Source organism: Aplidium turbinatum, chromosome 4 (assembly GCF_918807975.1).
Source record: "Aplidium turbinatum chromosome 4, kaAplTurb1.1, whole genome shotgun sequence".
NCBI classification, from domain to species: domain Eukaryota; kingdom Metazoa; phylum Chordata; class Ascidiacea; order Aplousobranchia; family Polyclinidae; genus Aplidium; species Aplidium turbinatum.
This window is the reverse complement of record NC_137475.1, coordinates 15,709,078-15,731,940: the sequence shown is the minus strand read 5'-3', so window position 1 is coordinate 15,731,940 and position 22,863 is coordinate 15,709,078. Positions and strand designations below refer to the sequence as shown.

Sequence of the window (22,863 nt, the reverse complement as noted above, 5' to 3'; positions counted from 1 at the left end):
GTCAGCTGAAACTGACTTCGAAATAACCACACCTTAAAGGTGTATATCACTTTCATCATCCACCGTGCATGATGGCTTGCATCAGGTGCTTTGAAACTAGCTTGCCCTGGTGTAGTATCTCCAAGAAAAAGCAATATGACTTCCATCAGTTCACGATAATCATCACAAGGTTGCTTTTCCTTGGCCAATAATGCATGAATGAACTGCATAGGTCATCCTTAATATCTTTAACACCAGCTGCAGCTTCTTCATCAGTGGAAGAATCCTCATAATTCTCTTGAGCTATGTACTCCCACTGCTCCTTGAACCGTTTAAAGAGCTGCAAGAACATCTGGTGCAGAGGTTGTTGACATTGCCTTTTTAAAGGCAGCTCCAGCGATAAGCTCCATGATATGATGGCGACATGCCAAATACAGTAGATCTCGACTAAGATTCTGCTCGACAATGACACAGGCTCCATTTATACGGCCGGTATTTGAGCTAGTTGTGTCAAAGCACATTGCTTGTACGTTTTCCTCCAGACCCCAGTGCTTAATTGTATGGCAAACTGTTTATTGCAAAAAATTTATGTCTTAGAGTGGAACCATTCTGTTTTTTGAGAATTAAGCAATACACATTTGTGCCATAGAGCGGAACAATTGTGTCTTGTGATTGCTGTGAAAATATTGTGATTAAGAGTGCTTTCAGATGCTTTCATATCTGGACAAAGTTGTTTAGAGCTGTTTCAAAAAGTTTACTCCATACCGCATCACACCCCATATACATAGTGGGGTCTGCTACTATTCGGCTAGTCCGATTCAGCTGGTCCAATTCGGCTAGTCTGATTCGGCTGCAGTCTTTTTCGGCTGGTTCGTTGGATTTGCGGAAGGATTTTGTTGGATTACACAAGGATTATGGTTGGATTTTCAAAAATTTGCCGAATAGGGAACTAGCCAAGAAAGACTGTACCCGAATCGGACTAGCCGAATCGGACTAGCCAAAACGTGCCATTTCGTACATAGTGTATGGAGAAATTGCAAGAGCCTTGAGGAACCTCTAAACATTAATATTTTTCAAAAATATTTTACACAGGGTGTTTTTATCCGAAATGGAACCTTTTGGGAGGGTGAGACCTAAAAATTTCAAAAGTCAAAAAATAAGGACCACTCTAATAAAGAGTTTATACGATGTGGTCATGTAGACTCTTGACATAATCAGCGTAAAGAAAGCAAATGGATCAAGTATTACTAATGCTCATCGCTGTCACTCTCGATGTCATCGTCTGTAATTATGTGATTGCTGTATGGACACATGAACCAGTTTGGCATGGTTCACATCTAGCATGGCATGGTAGCCCATATCTCCGGCAACTACAGTGAGGTGGACACGAGTCGCAATTGCAGTGATCATTTTCAGTAGGTTGTCCGGGGCAGCTTTCATGTCCGTCATGATTGGAACCATCTGATTATTGTCTACTTTCCATCTTCGGTCTAGAGCATCCATACCATCGTCAGTAGCCTACCCATCCTGACCATAATCTGGTAGTAAACTCTGAGGCAGTGGAATTTGGTAAAGGATGATGTAGGTGGCAAACGTTCCGGGGGAACAAAGGACTTGGCTGTTTTAATTTTCTTGAACAATGGATTGTATCGCTGTGTTTCTAGGTTACTACTGCCATCGTTGCCAAATATAACGGTCATAGCTTTGTTTCCAAGATCTTTAATGATGTGGTCTGTCTGATTTGGGAGAATAAAGCAATTTGCACATTCTTTAATTATTGGTTGACCTTTCACTAGTTTCTTGAAAGCGTCTTCTTCCCGATACCAAATATCCTTGACGTTGAATCACAACTGGTGAATGCATGAATGAAGAGGAGCTGTGAGCATATGTCTGGTCCGATGATTGCTTTAAGTTTGTTGATGTCGTGTATCTTGGTTACGTAAGCTTTGTCGGAGCGGAAGTATAGGTCTTTAATGTCTGGGTCAGTGTCAGCATAGTGTATAGTAACAATATTAAAAGCTCTGTGTCTTCACCAATTAAAGTCGTGCTATGTCGATGAGAGCTGTCCAATGTCCATCTGCCGTCTTGACGGTGTCCACACCTGCATCACCTGGTGCGTTGATCACATTGCAGCTTCTATTCCTCAGTTGAGCAGAAATTAGAGAAATTAATCCTTCTTTGTTGGGAGCTCAAGACAAGAACTGCTCCTTCTTTCCAATGAACTCGGTGTCTACAGTAAAGTGAACAACCGGGTGGACGTTCATGCCGCGTCTTTGATGGGTATTGTCTTTGATAGACGGACCACCATATCCATCAAAGACCACCGCTGCTAAGCGATAATGACGAATGGTAAAATCTGCATACGACTGTGCAATAGACCCATAACTGTCTCCAGTTTCCATGGCACTCGATGCAACAAGAACCCTCCACCAAGGACGTAGTGATCGGTTTTCGAGGCAGATTCTTTCACTACTTCATAATCGCCTGACATCACACTTCTGGCATGTTCTGTGATGGTGGTAGCTATTTGAGGCTTATCTTCTGCAAGAAACAGGGTCTGAATGTTACGTGGCTGTCACAAGTAATACACGTCTTCCTCTCAATTGGTCTGAGTTTTTGGGAAATGACAGCAACAAAACTGCGTTTTATCAACTGGTTCAACAAGCTGTGATAACTTCAGTCGATCCAAATTTTCTACAATTGTTGTTACAATGTTACATCGTTAGATACAGCTCTTAACAATCAAACATTGGACATGTCTGAGGTTGCCCCATGTGATCACGAAGAGGCAGACACCCGTATGTTTCTCGTGTGAAACATGGAAAATCCGATGCCATAGTCAAAACAGTAGATACTGATGTGGTAATTATTGCAATTTCGTGTTTTGACAAGTTAGAAATCTGTAAACTATGGGTTGAATTTGGAGTTGGAGAAAAAACTCGCTTCATTCCAATCCATGACATTGTTTCATCTTTACCTCAATCTCCGATGATTTGCACTTCTTTACCTTTGTTTTATGCTATCACAATCTGTGATACTGTTTCGTCTTTAGAAAAAAAAGGCTTGGGATTGTTGGATGCTCAATCTTACCGAAATGTGTGGCTTATTTAACTCTCTGAATTTCTCAAGCTCTCCTAGTTCTATAAATGACATAATAAAGTATGTCATAGCTCTTTATGGCAATGGTCCTACTATCACGGATGTAGACGAATGCCGTTATATGATGTTTACCAATGGTTGCACTATTGAAAAGCGCCACCAACGTCAGCTGCTCTAATGCAACATAGGCTACACGCAGAGCGATATATCAAGCTGAAATACGGAAATCAAGCCTCGTAAATGTACAGCAACTACCTTCTCCTTTAGCTTGGGGTTGGAAACATAATGATGCAAACAGTGTTGTACGTTGACGGCGTCAAATGACGGTGTCAACTTTTTGTTGACGCTGAGGCTAGCGCCGTCAGTTTATTTTTTAGTTGACGGAAGTGATAGCGCCGTCAACTATTTTGCCGATTTTAAGCGTCAAGCGCTAAGCATCATTTTTCGTTTTCATGGAAAATCTTGTTTCACTATGAGAGTTAAATTTTGTTTGACGTTTTGACTTTCAGACTGATAGCAATGAACAATCTTTTTTGTGGCAGCTGTGCGTCTATCCAGTTATGCAGTTTCAAGTTTGTTATCGTATCCTGGGTTAATCTGAGTCGAGAGAAGACAAAATCGTCTTTCACAGCTTGAAACAGTCTCAAAAGCCAAAATCGTTAGAAGTCGAATACTTTCGTTTTGTGAGACCCTGGCTAAAAATTAGCGCTGACGCCATCCATTTCTTTAAGAGCTTACTGAGTACTTAACGCCGTAATTTTTTTAGGCAATTCGCGCTGACGCCGTCAATTTATTTTATTGATGTGTACAATAGGGTGAAGTGAAAAATTTTTTTTCTTTCAAATCAAAAAGTCTAGTTTACCAAAATTCGGAGTTGACCCCAAAAACACCTTCAAACACAATTTAGGGTCTCTGCCCCCCAGGGAGTGCAGGCACACACCCCTAAAGTTCGAAAAACCCCAATTTTATAAAAAAAATTAATATCTCATTAATCACAGACGATAGAAAGTCGGTTGATGGCTCAAAATCATCAGAAGGTACAAGTTTATATTACTTTTTAGAGAAGTGTTTTTACTAAAAGCTCTACAAAGTGGTCATTTTTGCAATAATGTAATTTTAGTCATAAATTTACGTCAAATTTGGTCGATTTTGTAAATTAAGTTAATCTTTGTGCTTAGTATGTGTCATAGAAGTGAAAAATCAAGCAAATTCATTGTCATTTAACAATATGAATATCATAAAATGGTAACTGTAATGCAGTGTTTGCTCTAAGGTGCAAATTTGAGAAATTATTTGAGCAATTTTTTCCTTGATTTAAAAAATGTGAAGATAGATTTGTGTGAAATTTTGGCATATTACTTAAAAAATTCGTGTGTTGAAGAAAAAGTATGGGCAAAATTTTTCTAAAGCAGAAAAAAATACGTTGGGCAAACTTGTACTTTATGCCTTCTCCAAAGCCCTGGCGGCAACTCTGATTAGCGACTTCGGCTTTTTGAAGTGTTTGCGAAATCTCCGATCAGCGACTTGTAGGTCGAAAAGTCGGTCGATGTACTTGATAGTTAACGATAAAAAAGCTCAAAAGAGTTTGCCTATCAGTCCACATTAGCAAATTACACTGCAAGCAACTCTAATAACACAAGCCAACAAACATTTTGTGTCAGCATGGTAAATGCTATTCTGGGGTATATTTTGGGTGCTGAATTCAAAAATTACGTCAGCATTTTGTACCAAATCAGGATTTTATGATATCTGAAGCGTTGTTTTTGGTAAAATTGGTAAAAAATCGACTCCTGATCTATATTGGTAGACTATGTCTTTCACTCAGGGAATTTGACCCTTTTTTGTCAACAAGGTCTGCGATAGTCTAAATACACAAGAGATACAAACATATATAATACATATTAATGAAAACATTGATAAAATTTCAGTAGCTGGAATTAATGTAAACACTCTTTGGTGAGAAAATCAATGCGCTAAGCACAACACACCATGTTGCCGTCTGCGTAATGGAGGTTATGTGAGCAGTGCTTCCACTTTGAAGGATTTTATCCCGAAATCAGGATTTTTCAATGCTTTGAAGGATAAAAAAGGAAGAAGGATTTTTAACAATTTTACAAGGAAATTTTGTCTTAAAAGGGGAATTGTTGTTTTTAGCAATTTTAAAGAAAATTTTATTAATATTTCCTTTCAAAAGTTCTAAAAACGACTGGAATAAGGATGAGCAGCTGGTTTCCGTCGCAGATTCCAGAACCCCCCTCCCAGTCTCACTTTTTTTCCCATTCTCGCCTTTCCGTCGCTTGAATTCTATTCTTGCCATTTTGGGAATTGGACGTGAGTGCAGGGAAGGAGTTAGTTCTCAATTCTGTTAGCTGAAATTAGGTAGTCCATTGATTTACGGTTGAACTTGAGTAGCAATGACAAAGTTCACTGAGCTTCGACTTACAGTTGGGTATGATAAGCTTAGGCAAGTGGTATCCTTACGGATTAGAAAAGTTAGTTATTATATAGCCTATGCTAACCTATTATGGTCATAATAATAGAGCTAGCTGGGCTGTGTATAAGGCATGTATATTGTATAGTGTACGCAGTCAGACTGAGTCAGTATCATGAATAGGCCTAGTATCCTGAAGTTTTTCCTTTGTCTCAGATGATAGTGAACATATAGAGTTGAACAAGTTAGCGCATCAACGAAAACCGAACTAAACACAAAAATAAATTTGTTAATGGATGGATAATTCGTCACTGGACATTTACCCCCTGTATATTTTCGGTGTTAGGGATAGGTTAGGAGTCCGGGTGGGAAAGATGAGAGCGGTAACTGGTAAATAATGTCCAGGACTCCAGGTGGTAAATGTCCCAGAACCAACTAACTGACAAGCAGTTTTTTGGCTGGACAGTGAACAAAGGAAGTAAATCATGTTGTTGTAAAATATGTGTTGCTTTTGTGTGGCCTACTGTTCTAATAGATTGGGTTTTTTCAACTAAATCAGCTACTGCCTGCAAGGTGTTGTTTTTTGTAGCGATTTGAATGCCGTACCACTTCTTTAATTCACTGATTTTTTGTTCTTTCAGGTTAAAATTTAACTTAAATGGGATTAAACTAACTTTAAAGTTGTATTAGCACCTCTTTTAACTTGAATAACGTCAAAAATAACCTCGTCTATGAAGAAAATTTTGGAAGGATTTCAGACTGAGAAAAAAGGGATTTTTCAGGACAAAAAAAGAAACTGAAAAGGATTTATCAATTGTCAGAAGTGGAAGCACTGTATGTGAGCCCCTGCTGTGCTAATGTACTATTACTTATTGTAATGTCCTATTACTTCATAGATGTTTTTTGATAATGTTGTGTCAAGTGATTAATTTTGGTGTTGTGTCAATGTGTCAATTGCCCCTTATGTTTGGTTGTTCACATCCTATGTTTGCCTATTCATGCTAACTCAGGGGTGGGGAACCTTTTTAGTATTGTGGGCCACATAAAATGAGAAATAACACAGGCGGGCCACTAAAACTTTCAAAGTTTTATTTACAGATAAAAAATGAAGCGAAGTAGACAATGATTTATTTCGCTTTCACAGCTAGTGGGATGGCTGAAAGTTTTTATTTTTGGTGAGTCGTGTGATGTCTGCTGACACGGAAGACGTTGCAACTCTTAACCCTTTGCTTTTCAACGTTTTTTTGGAAGTTAACTGCTCAAGGGGGGGCCATTTTTGGATCAAATTCAATCAGCTGTTACGTGTTATCCGCTGGTGCTATTTCAACAGAAGTTGCACTGGTGTGAAAGCAAATCATTTGTCTATAAGTTTGAAAAGTCATTATTTTAAAATTTTATATGTTAAACTTGATATTTCAATTTTTGCAAAGGTACCCAAAAACGACAATTTTGATTTAACTTGCCGCTATTTAATTACCGTGCTAATCCGATTTCATGCAAACTTGTGAATAACAAAGAGCTCGATCGAACGCACGAAGTGTGTGTGCGGTGTGCCGAATCATTGCATTGATTAGAATTTACGACTTGCGAGCAAATCTTATTGTAAGCTACTCACTGATTCTAAAGTAGTTACAATCAGAGTAACATTGTTACACGAATTTGAAAAAAAACAAAACTGCGTTTGTTGTCTTACATTTTTATCCTAAACTAATGCATTCCGAAACTCATGGCTAGCTTCTAGTTGTATCGAACCAAACTTCTCATAAGTAACACCTTAGCCTGCTTGAATAGCTGTTTACATCTTCGTTTATGTATTTTATGTCTACAATTGAGTTTGTAGTATGAATATTTTTAGTAGAGAGAAGACAATTGAACAAGTTGTTGAAATTATCTGAAATTTCTAAGTTCAAATTAGGTGCTTTTAAAATTGTGGATTTGTGTCAAGTCGCAACACAAATATCATGCAGGCCACATCATAAGTCATTTCGCTTACGGGTGTTTATAAACATGACTCATAAATTACATCCACAAAAATACAGCATTTACATCAACAAAGCTAAGTTCGAAGCTCACTTTTTATTGAAGATTGTGTCAATCAATTTGAAATAACATTTTTTGTCCGCCAGCGTCGAAACAATGCAACAGCGAATTGAGGAACATGCGTAAACAAAGGAAATGTGAAATAACCCACAGTCAGCAAATCTACATAAATTTAACGTTTACAAATGTTGAATCAATGTAAAAGGGCTGGATTGCTGACTGGGTCCTTATTGTTTGAAGCACAAAAAATACGCGTAAAGGCGACAACATCAACAAGGCAGCGATTATGTCTCTGGCCAAAAAAAATTAACTTTTGACTTCAAAGATAAAAATGATTATAACGAAGCTTCAAAGTTTGTCGTAAAAAATATTGCAGAGATACAATAAACATAATCATTTTGTGCCAGATTGTGAGAAGACTTCCTAGATTCTTTCCAAACATTTGCATGATTGCAAATTATTTTCTATAACTTTATATTGCCAAAAAATGGCTTCTTTGTTGAAACAACGTGGCTACAATTCTATAAAAAATTCTTAGGCCTACTACATTGAAGTAATGAAATTTTTTTTGTGATTTTGCTGATGACGTTTTACAATATCCGAGAAGTAAAAAATAATAATGATGAATTATTTTACAAAACCGTGGTTTGCAAGCGCTTTACAAAAAATTGTTGGGGGAAAATTTACTATTAGACGTAAAATGTTTGTAAAAGAAAATTGTCGGTTTACGTATTTATAATGTTTATTGCGCTGTTATCGAATTATAAACTGCCTGTATTGTTTACCTTTGTGGTTGCCGGCCAGCTTAGACCAGCATTCAAACTACGCGTTTTTGGTATTTGCATCGTGTTATGATTAGGGCAACCAATTTTTTGACCTAAAAACTTGAAATTTTGACTTTATAATTTACAAATTTTGACCTAATTTTGACCAATAACTTTCTGCGTTTGCAACCCAAATGCCAAATACAAAGCATATTAGAAATCAAACCGTTAGTTAAGGATATCTTTTTTTCTAATAAAATAAAAGAAAAATGTGGAAGACTCAACGACACCACAGCTAACGAGCAGGTAATGAAAGTCACTCGAAAAACTGCAAAAGATAAGTATGGAGTGTCTTTAAATATCCCGAAATTACTGAGAAGGTTCTGCAGTATTATACTTCAACATCAAGTGATGTTTCACATTATCGCCGTTGAAGTTCCTGTCTCTCGCCAAAATTTTTCCTAAAATTGAAAAGGTTTTTTCTACTGATAAAGAAGTTGCTTGGGAGTTCCTCAGCGGGATATATAAATGTGGTGAAGTATCATCTCGTCCCATTTTCACAAAGCACTTGCTGTCATCCCTTGAGATTCTTGCTTGAATATATTTTCCAATTTGGCATCCATCAACACCAAAATCAAGGGACGTCATTTTCTGGTAAGCTTCTTGAATGGTGTAACGGCTGTCTTCCATCTTCTGAATTACCGGTATATCAAACAATGCACTGTACTGCTCCTCTATTTCTACAAGGCGAGTAGCTAAATTGAGAGCTTTTACAGCATCTTGAGCACGCCGCGCCATCATGGAAGCCTTCCACAATATTTCTTACTTCTGGTAGACTTCTTGAATAATAGAAAGCAGCTTTCAACCAAGTGGCCCATTAAGTTACAATTGGCTGTGGAGGTTGGTCAATGAAAGTAAAACTAGCTCTTCGTGACCTGTTTTTAATGGTCACTGCTTTTACCCTGGCAACCAATTCATCAACAGCAGGGTAGCTGGCTAATATTCAATCGTCAGTAGTGGGCGAAACAAGATTATTACCTCAGAAATTGCAACAAAAGGATTATTACGTTAAAATAGCAACAGAAATTGCAACAAAAAATCAATATCTGTGTAGCTTTAATAAAATATCAATAGAAAGAAGAAAAACTATGTTAAAAAAAAATTTTGACCTAACCATAAAATTTGACTTTTTTTTGACTTAATAACTTTGAAACCTCTCTTCGTGTCAGCCTGAAATATTTCGTTTATGGACGTTTTATAAACTTTGAACAAGGCAGAAAAATTTTGACTTTATTGACTTTTGGTTGCCCTAGTTATGATTCTCGAAAATTTCCCACAAGGTCTTTATTTTCATCGTGATATTTTTGTGCCTTTTCTGTCCTAAACTTGAAGTCATTGTGAAGCACAATCCACATCGGTTTTTAGACTCAGTCTTCATTGAAAATCTTTTGTGTGGTGCATCATTTCAAGTAGTGTCTTCCCCTAAGCTGTTACACAAACCGCCCAGAACCAGGTTGACTATTATGTATCTTACAGCCGTTGAGAGCCCTTTATTGTATGTGTGGAATTATTACTGTAGATGTCTGACTAAATTCATGCCAAAGTCGAGCAAATTCTGCTTTCGGGATCCTTGCCGTTATTTACTGTATTTTTTGTTGATAAGTTTAGGCAGCATTTTTCCAAGATAAATGAAGACATCGGTATTGTTTGTCACTTAGATTTAGTTTCCTCAGCATTGTTTATTCATTCTTTGATCCACTAGTTTGTCTCACTTTTGGTATAATCGGATCGTTTATAAATGGCGGGTCTTCACAATAGCCGGCCTCTTATACTGTACATTGGCGCAACGTATTCAGATGTTGAATCAATGATCAAGAAAGCTGATTTGTTTTTTGTCTAATGTGACGCCTAACTTTATGCCTTATCTACATTACAAAATATTTTGTAATGTACATGAGGCATTATCATCTTTATTTTGCGCTCTTTGGAACAACACACAGTGCACGGTGAAACAAAAATGCAGGACGTAAGAACAAGTAGGCGACATAAAGCAGGGAAGGGACGCCATCGAGTTAGCTGCTACGTGTAAATGGAGCCTATCTCATAATCTTGAGTGTATCTCACAATTACTGTTTGCAAAAACGCTATTTCTCCGGCTTCTCCCAAAAGCATTTGCAGTCATACATTTCCGCAATTGCAATGCTTGTCAATGAGAGTATTTCCATAGAACGTTTATTTCGAAACCAGGTTTTCGTGCCTTTACCCAAGATTTCTTATTGTAACGTTTTTTATTCGTCAATGAATATTATCTGGTTGAAACAACTGTTTTGAATAGTTTGTGGCCTACATAGCCTACTATTTTGATCGTGGATTGCTATTCTTCTTTGTAGAGCTGATAACGCAAAAAACGTTTGCTATTATTTTTTCTAATTAACAGCTTTGTGATCACTGGCTTTTCTTTTGTAGCGTAAGAAATAACGCGCTTTGTATTATTGAGGTCAAACCAAACAAAGGAAAACAAGAGGACGTTTCTCTCTGCTCGCGCATATCGATGCACGAAGCAATTATGAGCTTATGGCTTGTTATCGCAATGTAATCCATTTCACGCTTTGCTGGAAGTCAGCTAGAAATAGCAAAAATTCACCAAAATCTTGAATTTACAAGAAAACTACACAACTGTTAGCATCAAATTTAATATCATCAGATCCGCCTGGCAATTTTAGAAAAAGTCAAGAAAAACCAAGTGCATGGCGTTACTGTGCTTCAAATAATCAAAGGAAATATGAGGGGGGGGCCAAATCTGGCCTCCCTTTGAGGAGCAAAGTGTTAACTGCATCTCCACATTTTTATCAGTCAGTCTGGAGCGAAGCCGACTTTTTGTTAGATTCAATTTGGAAAAAACTGCTCGCAACGGTAGGTGCTTCCAAACAGAGCCACATATTTCAAAGCATGTTTCCGCATGACTGGAAAATCATCAGCATGTATGTAGCGTTGATAAAAGTTGAGCAGTGGAATGTTTTCGTACATCGCTTTCAACGTACCGTCACTCTGGAGCTCTACTAATTCATGTTGGAAGTTACTAGGAACATCAGTTGCAACCACATTAAAAGGAGAGGCAAAAATATCTAACTCCATTTCTTTACTCTTTATGTCCAAAAATCTTGCATTAAATTTCTCCATAACATTAACACATACATGAGCATATTTGGCTGTTGTAGAAAGCTTTTGCTCTTGCAAGGTAGGGAAATGTGCGGTGTTTTTGTTTTCAAGTTGTACTTTCCACAGATTTAGTTTAGCTTCAAAATGATTTCACTTTTGCAATCAAGGAGTTCAAAAGCTGACTTGGTCCCTGCAACTTGACGTTGAGCTTGGAGAGGTGCTTGCTAATTGGTCATTTCATTATAATATGAACATTGGTTGACACCACCTAATTTTTTTATTGGCTTAAAACATGCTTCTCACTTTTCTAAGAAGAATGGTGCAAATTTAATGAAAATCAGATAAGCGGTTCTCGAGTTATAAGTGAAATAACCCTTGGCCACTAGGTGGCCTCATAGATGAGGAGCGATAGAACAACGGCAATATCTCAAGAACCGCTCAACATATTTGGATAATTTTTATCTCTACCCCATGTTTTCTGGGGTGAGCTATCTGTTTATGAACACTAAAACAAGTTTTGGCTACTACTTTTTGAGATAAAAAGAAATTGACCTGTTGTCGTTACTCACCAACAAAACCATGATGCGTAACTTTAAAAAAAATATTTTTTTTTTAATTGGGTAAAGGAAAGATTGACGAAAAGTTTGGCAAAGACAGAAAAGTGCTAAAGTCTTAAAGTCCTGCAAACTAGTTCAAATTGGATGGATTAAGGATTAAGTGCAACCATATTTCTTTTAAACATGTCCATGACAGCACAATGGTGTGATTAAGGGAAAACAAGCATGACTATGACATCACAAAGGGGTATTGGACCTCTTCAGGGAACCATCTTTCACTACATTTAAATGTGATTTGCGCTAAAAGTTGGGACTTTAGCACTATACTGTTTTTGCCGAACTTTTCATCAATCTTTCCTCTACCTAATTAATTAATTAATTTTTTTTTGAAAAGTTACGCATCATGGTTTTATTGGTGCGTAACGTCAAGAGGTCCATTTCTTTTTATCTCAAAAAGTAGTAGCCAAAACTTGTTTTAGTGTTCATAGATAGATAGCCCACCCCATAAAACATTGGGGTAGAGATAAAAATTATCCAAATATGTTAAGCGGTTCTTGAGATATTGCCGTTTTTCTATTGCTCCTTATCTATGAAACCACCTAGTGGCTAAGGTTATTTCACTTATAACTCGAGAACCGCTTGTCTGATTTTCATCAAATTTGCACCATTCTTCTCAGAAAAGTGAGAAGCATGTTTTAAGTCAATAAAAAAAAATTAGGTGGTGCCAAAATTTGAAAATTTTGTTTGTATTATAATGAAATGACCCTAATGTCAACCATAAACGCTAGGTCACACAACCAGTGGCTATCAGTGAGTTCAATGACATGGTTTCCCTGATTATTCATGAACTGATCGACTTTGTTTTGCAACAAGTAAAAGCGTGTAAGCATGTCGTTACGACTCAGCCAACAAACTGCACAGTGCACAGTGATAGACAAGGTCGTGGTAATCAGCATTCAGATCTTTCAGTAATTGCTTAAACAAGCGGCTGTTCAAACCTCTGCTTTTGATGAAATTGATGCATTAAATTATTATTTATGTTATTAAATTATTGCTTTGTTGATACATTAAAGAAATTCTGATGCGGGTGACATGGAACAGTCACGCGGCCGCAGGTTCCCCACCCCTGTGCTAACTGCTTTTCTTATGTTAGGCAAAAAAAATTGCTCAAATTGTTATTTTGGCAGCATTTTTGAATTAAAGTGGGGTATGCCAATAAATTTGATACCCAACAAAACAACTGATGTCTATCCTGGGTTTTTTTTTTCGCTGAGACTTTTCGGTCATTTGTTCGAAATAGCTTGAAAAAATTCGGTCAATTTTATTTATTTTGGTCATTTTTGGTCATATATAGTCAATTGACTATATATATTTTTCGGACATTTTGACCAAATTGATTTCTTTTTCGGACATTTTGCTAAAAAATCGGTCAATGACCGATAAATAAGCGAAAAAAAAAACCCAGAGTCTATCTAAAGTGGCTTTTGAGTTATGGCCATTGGAGTAGGCAGAAATTTCAGGGTCGCGGTGGGGAGAGTAAACGGGAGGCCATGACATTAAAAATTATTTTCAGGTTATTTTTTCCCAAAATGGAACAGAATTAACTTAGGGACAGATCAAAATTCAAATAAAGGGAGCAAATGAAACACCCTAGTGCACGCCTATCTGACTGGTGCCTAACTGTCTGAGCCTAAAAGACGTGGACCCTAAATGACTGGGCGCCGCACCTAACTGTCTGCACCTAAAATAATTGAAAAACAGTTTCTCCAACTGACTGTGTGCAATTTCATCCTGAATATGCTTTGAGTCTCAGTACTGTATATATACATTTAACTGAACTGCTTGTTCTTATCATCATCATCATGTGCCGTCTCCAAGCTGAAGGTTGACTGCCATGTGCTTCCACACGTCACTTCCACTTGTTGTTAATACAGATGAGGCTGGTGATTCTTTTTTATTACATTTTTTGTGCAACAAAACAGATGAAATAATTATGTTAATATGATGTTATGTAATATGTTTTGTGGTTTAGGTCATCAGTGTTTAGGTAAATAATGTCCAAGTATTTGAAAGGTTGTTCTGGTGCTTTTAAACATCTCAAGCCTTCTTCTTTTCGTTTAATTCCACAAGCAAGCATAAGAATCACTTCAAAGTATTTTTCACAAAATGAATCGTTTGTAAAACCGTCTTTGAATACAAAATCAAGTTCTGTGTGTCTCCAGCAACGTTGGTTCTTCACATCCAGAGCTGCATTTGAGTCTATGACTGTAAAATGTCCTGCATTTGCAGAGTCTATTTCAGAGGGTGATGTAAAGTGGGAAAAAGCTGTTGGAGATTCTGTTGCTGAGGATGAAACTGTAGCTGAAATTGAAACCGATAAGACAGCACTTCCTATTCCTTCTCCAGTTTCTGGTGTTATTGAAGAACTTCTAGTAGAGGATGGAACTACTGTTACTCCTGGAACACCCTTATTTAAGATCAATACAGAAGGAGAAAGCAGCAGTGCAACAACAGAAACTTCTCAACCAGCAGAAACACCAAGTAAAAAAGCAGAGGCAACACCGCCTCCTACACCAGCTGTTGATACAATGTCAACTCCTGTCACAATTCCAACTACAATGCCCCCACCTTTACCCATTCCAACTGAACCAGCAGCTAAACTTAAGGTATCTGATGTTAAAGTAATGCCTTTGTCTGAAGTCACTTCAAAGTCTGTTGGCATTTCATCAAGGTCAGAACACAGAGTGAAAATGAATAGAATGAGGCTTCGGATTGCACAGCGACTAAAAGATTCTCAAAACACTGCGGCAATGCTTACGACATTCAATGAAGTAGATATGTTGAATATCATGGAAATGAGAAGCAAATACAAAGAAGCATTTGCTAAAAAGCATGGATTGAAGTTGAGTTTTATGTCAGCATTTATCAAAGCATCAGCATATGCTTTACAGGTAAACCTTCATTTTTTCCCTAAGTAATACTACACTATCGGAAAATGTAAAGTTTATGGTTTTAATGTAAGTCCATTGACTTGATAAATCTGCTTTCAAGTGTTTCAATTGCAGTGTCACTTTTGTTTATAATGTCAATTCACTTATCTGGCTTGACAAGCTATGAATGAATTATATTATATATAATGTTAATTTGCAAAGGTGTCCATAAATTCCTCACGGTATGTTAAAAAAGATATGAAATAAAAACACCCAAAATTTTCTATGCATCCTTTCACGATTTATGAGTTTTGTTTGGTTGCATTATGGTTGCAGAACATGCAATAATTTTGCCCTTAAAATTGGACTGAAGCTTTAACATTGCAATGCAGGATAACCAAAGAGAAAAATGGCTTTGATTGTAGCAACACAAATTTTAGTGTAATTGTACTTTTTGTAGGTTTGCATCGTTTCTTAATTCATAATAATGTAGCACTCACATTTTATTTAAACAATGCAGCTGAAATTTTTCAGTGAAGCAAATGAAGAAGGATACCGGATTTCATTTTTTAAGCTAAATTACTTGATGCCGTGACTTTAGACTTGTTGGTTTTGTGGACTTAAAAGAAACCGCCCGGGTATCTGAGCTATCCGCCTGGATGGCTCAGTTGGTTCTGCGTTGCGTCAGTGGTTCTGCGTTGCGTCAGTGGGCCCGGGCCTGCGTCAGTGCTTCAAAGCCTATAGTATATATACTATACAAATATGCGAAACTGCCATGATTAAGCTTACAAAGAAGCTTTCCCAGTCCGAGGATAACCATTGAATCATTATGAATCAATTATATAAACCTTTATATTAGGCTAGACCAGGGGTCACCAACCTTTTTTGCATGCTGGCCACTTTGACACTAAGGAGAGCTGTGGCGGCCGCACTAATAAAATTTTAGGTAGGTTGACTCTTATGCTAGAAATGAACGCATTTCGTACCCAGTATTCAGCGTTACATGTTGTTACTATTTATCTTAGAATACCGCAGCAACAAAATTAGTCGAAAAACGCTACCGCCAGGCCAAGCTCCTTTAACAACACTTTTGACTTCTTTAACAATGTCTAATAAACGAGGCCACTTGTTTTGCGCACTTGTAGCGAGGCCGAGGCGAACGGTTTCATTAGAATATTTATCGCCAAGCAAGAGTGATGTCACTTCGCTTCGCAAAAGATATCTTGCAATTAACAGTTTCAGTAACCAAAGAAATGTTTGACACATCGCAATACAGGCAACAACAGTGACCTGCTATGCTGCTAACATATCAGCGAAAAATAGGCTCCAATAACGGGGAGAAAGAAACTAGGCACCATGAAACAAACACTTGTAGAAATCACCGAAAAAAACGTTTCTATCGTAACTCATGAACGGTGTTCCCTCTGAAAAAGCAATGAGTTGGTTTTTCATCTTTTTGTGAGAGTCTATAAAACCGTATTTCTTGATTATTAGACAACTGTTACTTGCGGTACTTATCAGCATGGCAAGAATTGTTGATTAACAACATTTTGCAGTATCAAACTAAATATTTTCATAATTCAACCAGAAGTTGTCTTTTGAAAATACAACCATAATACAACCAGAAGTTGTCTTTTGAAAATACAACCATAATACAACCAGAAGTTGTCTTATGAAAATACAACCATAATGCAAACAGAAGTTGTCTTATGAAAATACAACCATAATACAACCAGAAGTTGTCTTATGAAAATACAACCAGAATTAATACAAACAACACCTGTCAGAAGATATTTCATTTTATTGATACAACCAGAAAAAGTCTTTAAATTTATATATAATACTTTGTCAATTTATTATAAATTGACTTGGCACACCAGCCTATTTTGCTAACAAAAACTTGCTTAAAGGGAACACTGCTTGTGAAACACAATAACGGTGAAACGCACACTAGTGTTTACACGACACTTACAAACTTAAAATAAGCAACCCTATGCTCACAGACAATTTCGAAATTCGAAAACAGACGTTTTAATCAACCACTGGGACAATGTGGCTGGACATCGCATTGGAATAACGTTGAGCGACCCCCACCTAGAACTACAATCTGAATGGTCGGTCGGTGGAATCGTATGGAAAGCGAAAATAAGATGCTTCCCGGAAAGCATTTTTTACCTTCATGCTCATTGACTCCTCAAGAAAAGTATTTTTGATTATACTTGTACGCTGATACCTTCCGCGGGCCGCAGCGATACGGCGTGGCGGGCCGCCATTTGGTGACCCCTGGGCTAGACCATTATACTAGGCATATTGCCCTTTTATACTGACACCAATATTTTTCTTGTCTAAGAATATCCTGTTGCAGTGTTGCATCCAAAAATCAAGGCTAAAGTTGAATTCCCGATAGGTCATTAGGTTAGCGAGTAGTGACTTCTGGAACAAACAAGCTTCAAGATCAAGTGGCGCTGGTTCGACTCTCGGGGTGTGCGCTTGGGCTACGCACGTTAAGGACTGCTCTTCATTCAGCGGCATCTAATGGATTGAATAATTCCCCTGCAACAAGACTTCAACAATCAAAAACTTCACTCTGTCAATATCGGTGACCGGGCCTGCGTCAGTGTTTCAAAGCCTCTACAAGTATGCGAAACTGTCCAAATTAAGCTCTGCAAGAAGCTTTCCCAGTCCAAAGATAAAGATTCAATCATTCAATTGGTAATTAACACTTTCCCCCCCTAATTTAAGAGCTTTCGTCTAAAGTTCAAGTGTTAACTAATCGTATAAATAAGGGCTGTGGAGTCGGAAGGATTTTGGCATATCCAGAGTCGGAGTTGTAAAAAAAGACTGACTCTGGCTTGATACAAAACGACGAACAACAATATTTTTGTTTGCAATCCTTTTTAGAAATTGTTCTCTGTATTGCGTTTTGACACTTCACCAAAAAATAGAAGTGTTTGTTCTTGTCAGTTTTTGTGAAAGTCGCCGTTTCAATATCGATTAAAACTCGTGAAATTAACTTTTGTAAAAATGAAAAAGGACAAAAATATAAATAAAATCTAGCAACCCTAAAAAATCGAGCAACACTGGAGTAGGAGTCGACCAGTTATAGAGGAATCTGAGACGTATGTTTTTCGCCCGACTCCACAGCCTTGGTATAAATGACATTAGGAATTCAAGCGTGTAGCCTACAGAATTGTTACTGTACAACCAGTCCAAAAATGTTATCTTGTAAAGTTTCCGATTTTACTAATAATGTTATTGATTAATTTTTGTTCCCATGTTTAGTCTATTCATGATGAACGATAAAAATTAGAGAAGAAAGAAACACCAATTCTAAGTTACTCTTATATATACATGCTGTACGCTTTATGATTCAAATAACGCTTGTATGTTGAAAGAATAAGTAAAGAAGTAAAGTATAGATGTTATCCTATATGAAAAAATTATCCCCAGGTTAGTGACTGACTCGTAAACAGTGCACAAAAAATGCAATGCGAAAAATAGGTTTCAAAACTCAGATTACTTTTACTTTCAAACATTGGAGTTTTTCTTCAGACAATTATGATTGTTGAACGTAAGAACATCAACATGGCTGTTGGTACATTTTATGAGGTGTTTGGTTCACAAACTTTGCTTGTCATATTATGTGTTCAACATCTTCCACTAAATGCGTTTTTTTTTTTAGGATCAACCTGTGGTTAATGCTGTGATTGACGATGCTTCGCATGAGATTGTGTACAGAGATTTTGTAGACATCAGCGTCGCCGTTTCGACTGAGAAAGGCCTTGTTGTTCCCGTTATTCGAAATTGTGAAGGAATGAATTACTTGAGCATTGAACGGGAAATGACAAACTTGGCAACTAAAGCCCGAAATAACGATTTAACTGTGGAAGACATGGACGGGGGGACTTTTACCATCAGCAATGGTGGTGTATTCGGCTCAATGTTTGGCACGCCTATCATTAACCCTCCTCAATCTGCAATTCTTGGTATGCATGGAATCTTTGATCGACCAGTAGCAGTAAAAGGTGAAGTAAAAATCCGTCCAATGATGTACATCGCTCTTACTTACGACCACAGACTAGTTGACGGACGAGAGGCAGTCACTTTCCTCAAGAAAATCAAGGAGGCAATAGAAGATCCTCGTATTATATTTCTTGAATTGTAATGTTATTGCCGAAACATGCACTGCTTGTTGTGTAATATGTATCATAGCATAGATTTAAATTATATCTCACTGAAAGTTTTGCTTTTTATATGTTAGCAATGGCAAACCTAAATAATAATACTTTGAAGTCCACCGGAATGTTGCTCAAATGATAACAGTATTGAACCTCTTGTCATTAGCATTTCACGTGTCATGCAAAACCCATATTTCCAAACCTCGGACGGCAGTTGTTTTTCCCCGCGCCCCAACTTCGCTCTCTATAAGTACATTACATTACAATGTTTTATGTGTCATAGAGAGCATCTCATTTACACTAGCGCAATACGAAAAACAATGAGACAGTTTGACTCGTAATTTTTCTTGCTTTCTTTCAAAATGCTTTTAGTGGTTGCTGACCAGATGTTTCAATATAATCATAAGCCGTAAGGTTAAAAAGATTTTTGTGTTTTTCATGGTAGCCTATGTGTTTATTTTTAATACTTCAAAAAATTCTAGTATTCTTCTCAACCATGTTTTTTGTCGTAAAAAGCATGACTGTTTGCAATGCACATTATAAACATAGCATTGGCTTTATCCGAATGAACTGTTAACGTCAGATATGTGTAAGTATTTAGCGGGTTTTAGGCTGAAGCCTAGTTGTAGTTTGTTGATTTTTATATAGGCTACTTGATGTGAAAATTGTTTTGATACCTTTACCTTTTAGAGAAAATACCAGTCCAAGAAAAAATTGCATTTTATAAAAAGGTGAATTATTTAAAAAATGAATCTGAATTATTTCCGAGGAGTTTATTCTAAAAATATTTTTGGTAATACTGTATTTCCATATTTTTAGGGAATATAACTTATTCAATGAGCAAACTCGTCTTTGTTTCCATACATTATAGAGTATGTGGTATAGGTGTGTTACAACATGCGCACAATTTTGGTTTTGTTCATTGTTGTCTCAATATAGAAGCGTGGCAAGCTGAAGACAATACTTAACTTAATTCTTCAAAATTTGTAATTTTTTCATGTATGGTTTGAATTTTTAATACGAGCGCTGATGCACGCTGTAGTGTTTTTAAGAAGTAAATTGATAATGTGTCGAAACATAAGAATTAGGTAAAAATTTGCAATGCAGCGGACATTGAACTTTAGTAAAGATACTACAATTATCTTGTACAATCTATGTTAAGGTGCATAAAATTTCCCGATTTTGTCAATTATAAGTAGCCTACTTTTTACTAGCAGTAGGAAAAGGCGGGGTAAAACGGACATACTAACTTCAAAGTGCTCTATTTGAGCAAACAAATTATACAGGATGATCACACCAAGTGTAGACAAACATTTATTGAGATGACAGTAGGGTCATTCCAGCCGAACTCAACCAACATTAATAAAAGTTCCATGGGCAGTGGGCACCGTCTCAGATTTTGCTCAAAATTGCACCAAACGTACCTCTATGGGAGCAATGAAACATATCCAAGTTTCAGATGAAAATTCCAAGCAGCTTAGATTTTAATGTCGTTTAAACTTTAAGGGTCTCATCCCTTTTTCGTAACAGTGGACTGCCGCGTTCATTTTCAATGGTTTTTGAAGGCACATATCTTCATTTCTATGCATGCAATATGCCTGAAAATTGGTATTGTGGGTATTTCTGGGCTGCTCTTTCAGAATCTTCTGTCATAATTGGACTAGGAAGTGTTGATAAAAAGTTACAGGCATCTCAAAACTGGATTTTTGTTGGTCAAAATGTAAATTTTTCACATTTTGACCATCAGCTGTGAGTCTCCCTCTTGGTCAACATCACCAGGTTTGTGTAATTTAGGCAATAAGCATTATGTAGAAGCAAAATGTCTTGATACAAACAGGAAAAATGGTTTTAGAGGCTACTGAAAATGGTCACCACTCAAAAAATATTTCTCGGGCCCCCTTTTCTGGGAGGGTAGATAACCATGTAGATGGTACCCCAGAGTGATGAAACTTTCACCACTTAAAGATACATGTCATGGCTATGCCTGATATAAATTAGAACATCTCAACTACTTCGTATTTTACTAAGCTAATAAAAAGAAGCAGTTTTTCTGTACTCGGTCTGTAGTGTACATGATATACATATAATCCAGGGTCTGAACATGTAATACAGAAAGAACTAACTATCACAGGATGCAAAAGAAAAAGTATCATAAAATGTCCTTACTACATCATGCAGTGTTCTGGTAGGCCTGGTTGACGTTTAGTCTCATTGTGCCTGAAACTTGGAAAAGCTGTCTTTAATCCTGTCATCATCATCATCAGAAGACAGTTTATAGAAACGAGCACTCTGCCCCTGAAGTTCGGGTACACTGATTAAACAAAGCACATGCTGAAAGAAGAGGCACCCAGCACCGATCCCGGCATGATTCACTTGGCCAGTTAAGGAGCCCAGTCTTTGACCTTTTCATGAAGTCCACTCGAATGTCTTCATTTTCATCCGAAAACTCAAGAATACACCCAACATGCCAGTCTCTATCATACAGAAAAGCAACATATTTCCCTGGCTCTGTTTGCTCAACTTTGACAGAATCTGGTGGTTTAGACGGGTTACTACTAATATTTGTGTGGTGTACGTCTGCTGAAATTCTCTTCATTTTCAGGTTTGTTTCACATGTGTGAATGAAGCGATGATGTGAGCGTGTTCCTGTCAAGGTTTTTGCTTCACCAAAACGTGCTAATAACCCAAAATATTCAGCATTGTCCAAGACCTCCGCAATTGAGACATACAAGATTCGTTGAGACACATTTGATTCCTGGAATATGGCTACATGCCCACTGACACATGTCGTCTAGTGTCAGTATTTGGCCTGTAGTTGTTGCTTGATGGCTAGCATGTGCCACTAACCGCTTTACAGTTCCCCCAATCCCATCACAGGGACTTTTTCCATGGCTGGTAGCAAAAAATGCCACTCGGCTGTAAGACCATAATCCTGCTTGTGATGACACAAATTTGAGAAGTTTTTGCAGTTTTTATATTGGGCATCTGCTCCATCACTGAAGTACGTAACCATCGAAACTGATGGAAGGATACTCTTGAGATGGAAAATCATCTTGGTAATAAATGCATGAACAGTTAATGTGTCATGTTTCAGACAGTCAGAAATAATGCAGATATTAGTACACTTTAACTCACCCCCTTCAGTCTCCTTAAAATATACAACAAAAGGATGCAATGTGGCCTGTGCATTGTTCCAATGGAAACTTTGGACAGCGTCTTGGCAAAGAAAGTCGAGTTCTCTGCAAAGCCTGGTTCGGTGAAAGATTTTCCTTTGTTTCAGTGAGGTCTTTTGCTTGTGACTTGGCAATGAAATGGTGCTCCCTAAGGTTATCAAATGCGTTACTTATTTTTGTGATCAATTCCTGAACAGACACTGTCAAACACATAAGTTCACTGCGATCTGTATGTCCCCACTGCTTATATGAAATGTTATCATCAAGCTCAAATCCATTCTCATTAAACAAGTCAGTGAAATACATGTCAATAGCATCTTTTCCCGGACACATATCACAAAGGTGAAGCATGCAATTCCTGTTTTCTATATCACACACTATTTTTGACAATAAATCTTTATAATCTGTGGTTTGTCCGGGAAGAGAAGCAGACAGCAGTTTCACATTTTGATGGATCTGACATACACAAACTGAGTGCATGCCAGCAGCTGTCACTGGAACACACCATTTAGGTCGAAGTTCACATAATTTAGAAAATCCCATTCGATCATCT

General features: G+C 37.4%; 1 protein-coding gene across 1 annotated transcript; it reads left to right on the top strand.

Annotated features, from left to right (window-relative positions):
• The first annotated feature begins 14,065 nt into the window (after positions 1 to 14,065).
• On the top strand, positions 14,066 to 20,176 carry LOC145768521 (dihydrolipoyllysine-residue succinyltransferase component of 2-oxoglutarate dehydrogenase complex, mitochondrial-like). The gene is made up of 2 exons (XM_082580030.1): positions 14,066 to 14,980; positions 18,642 to 20,176. The coding sequence occupies exons 1-2, from the start codon at positions 14,084 to 14,086 to the stop codon at positions 19,122 to 19,124; spliced, it is 1,380 nt and encodes a 459-aa protein (XP_082436156.1). The 5' UTR covers positions 14,066 to 14,083; the 3' UTR covers positions 19,125 to 20,176.
• The last annotated feature ends 2,687 nt before the right edge of the window (positions 20,177 to 22,863 follow it).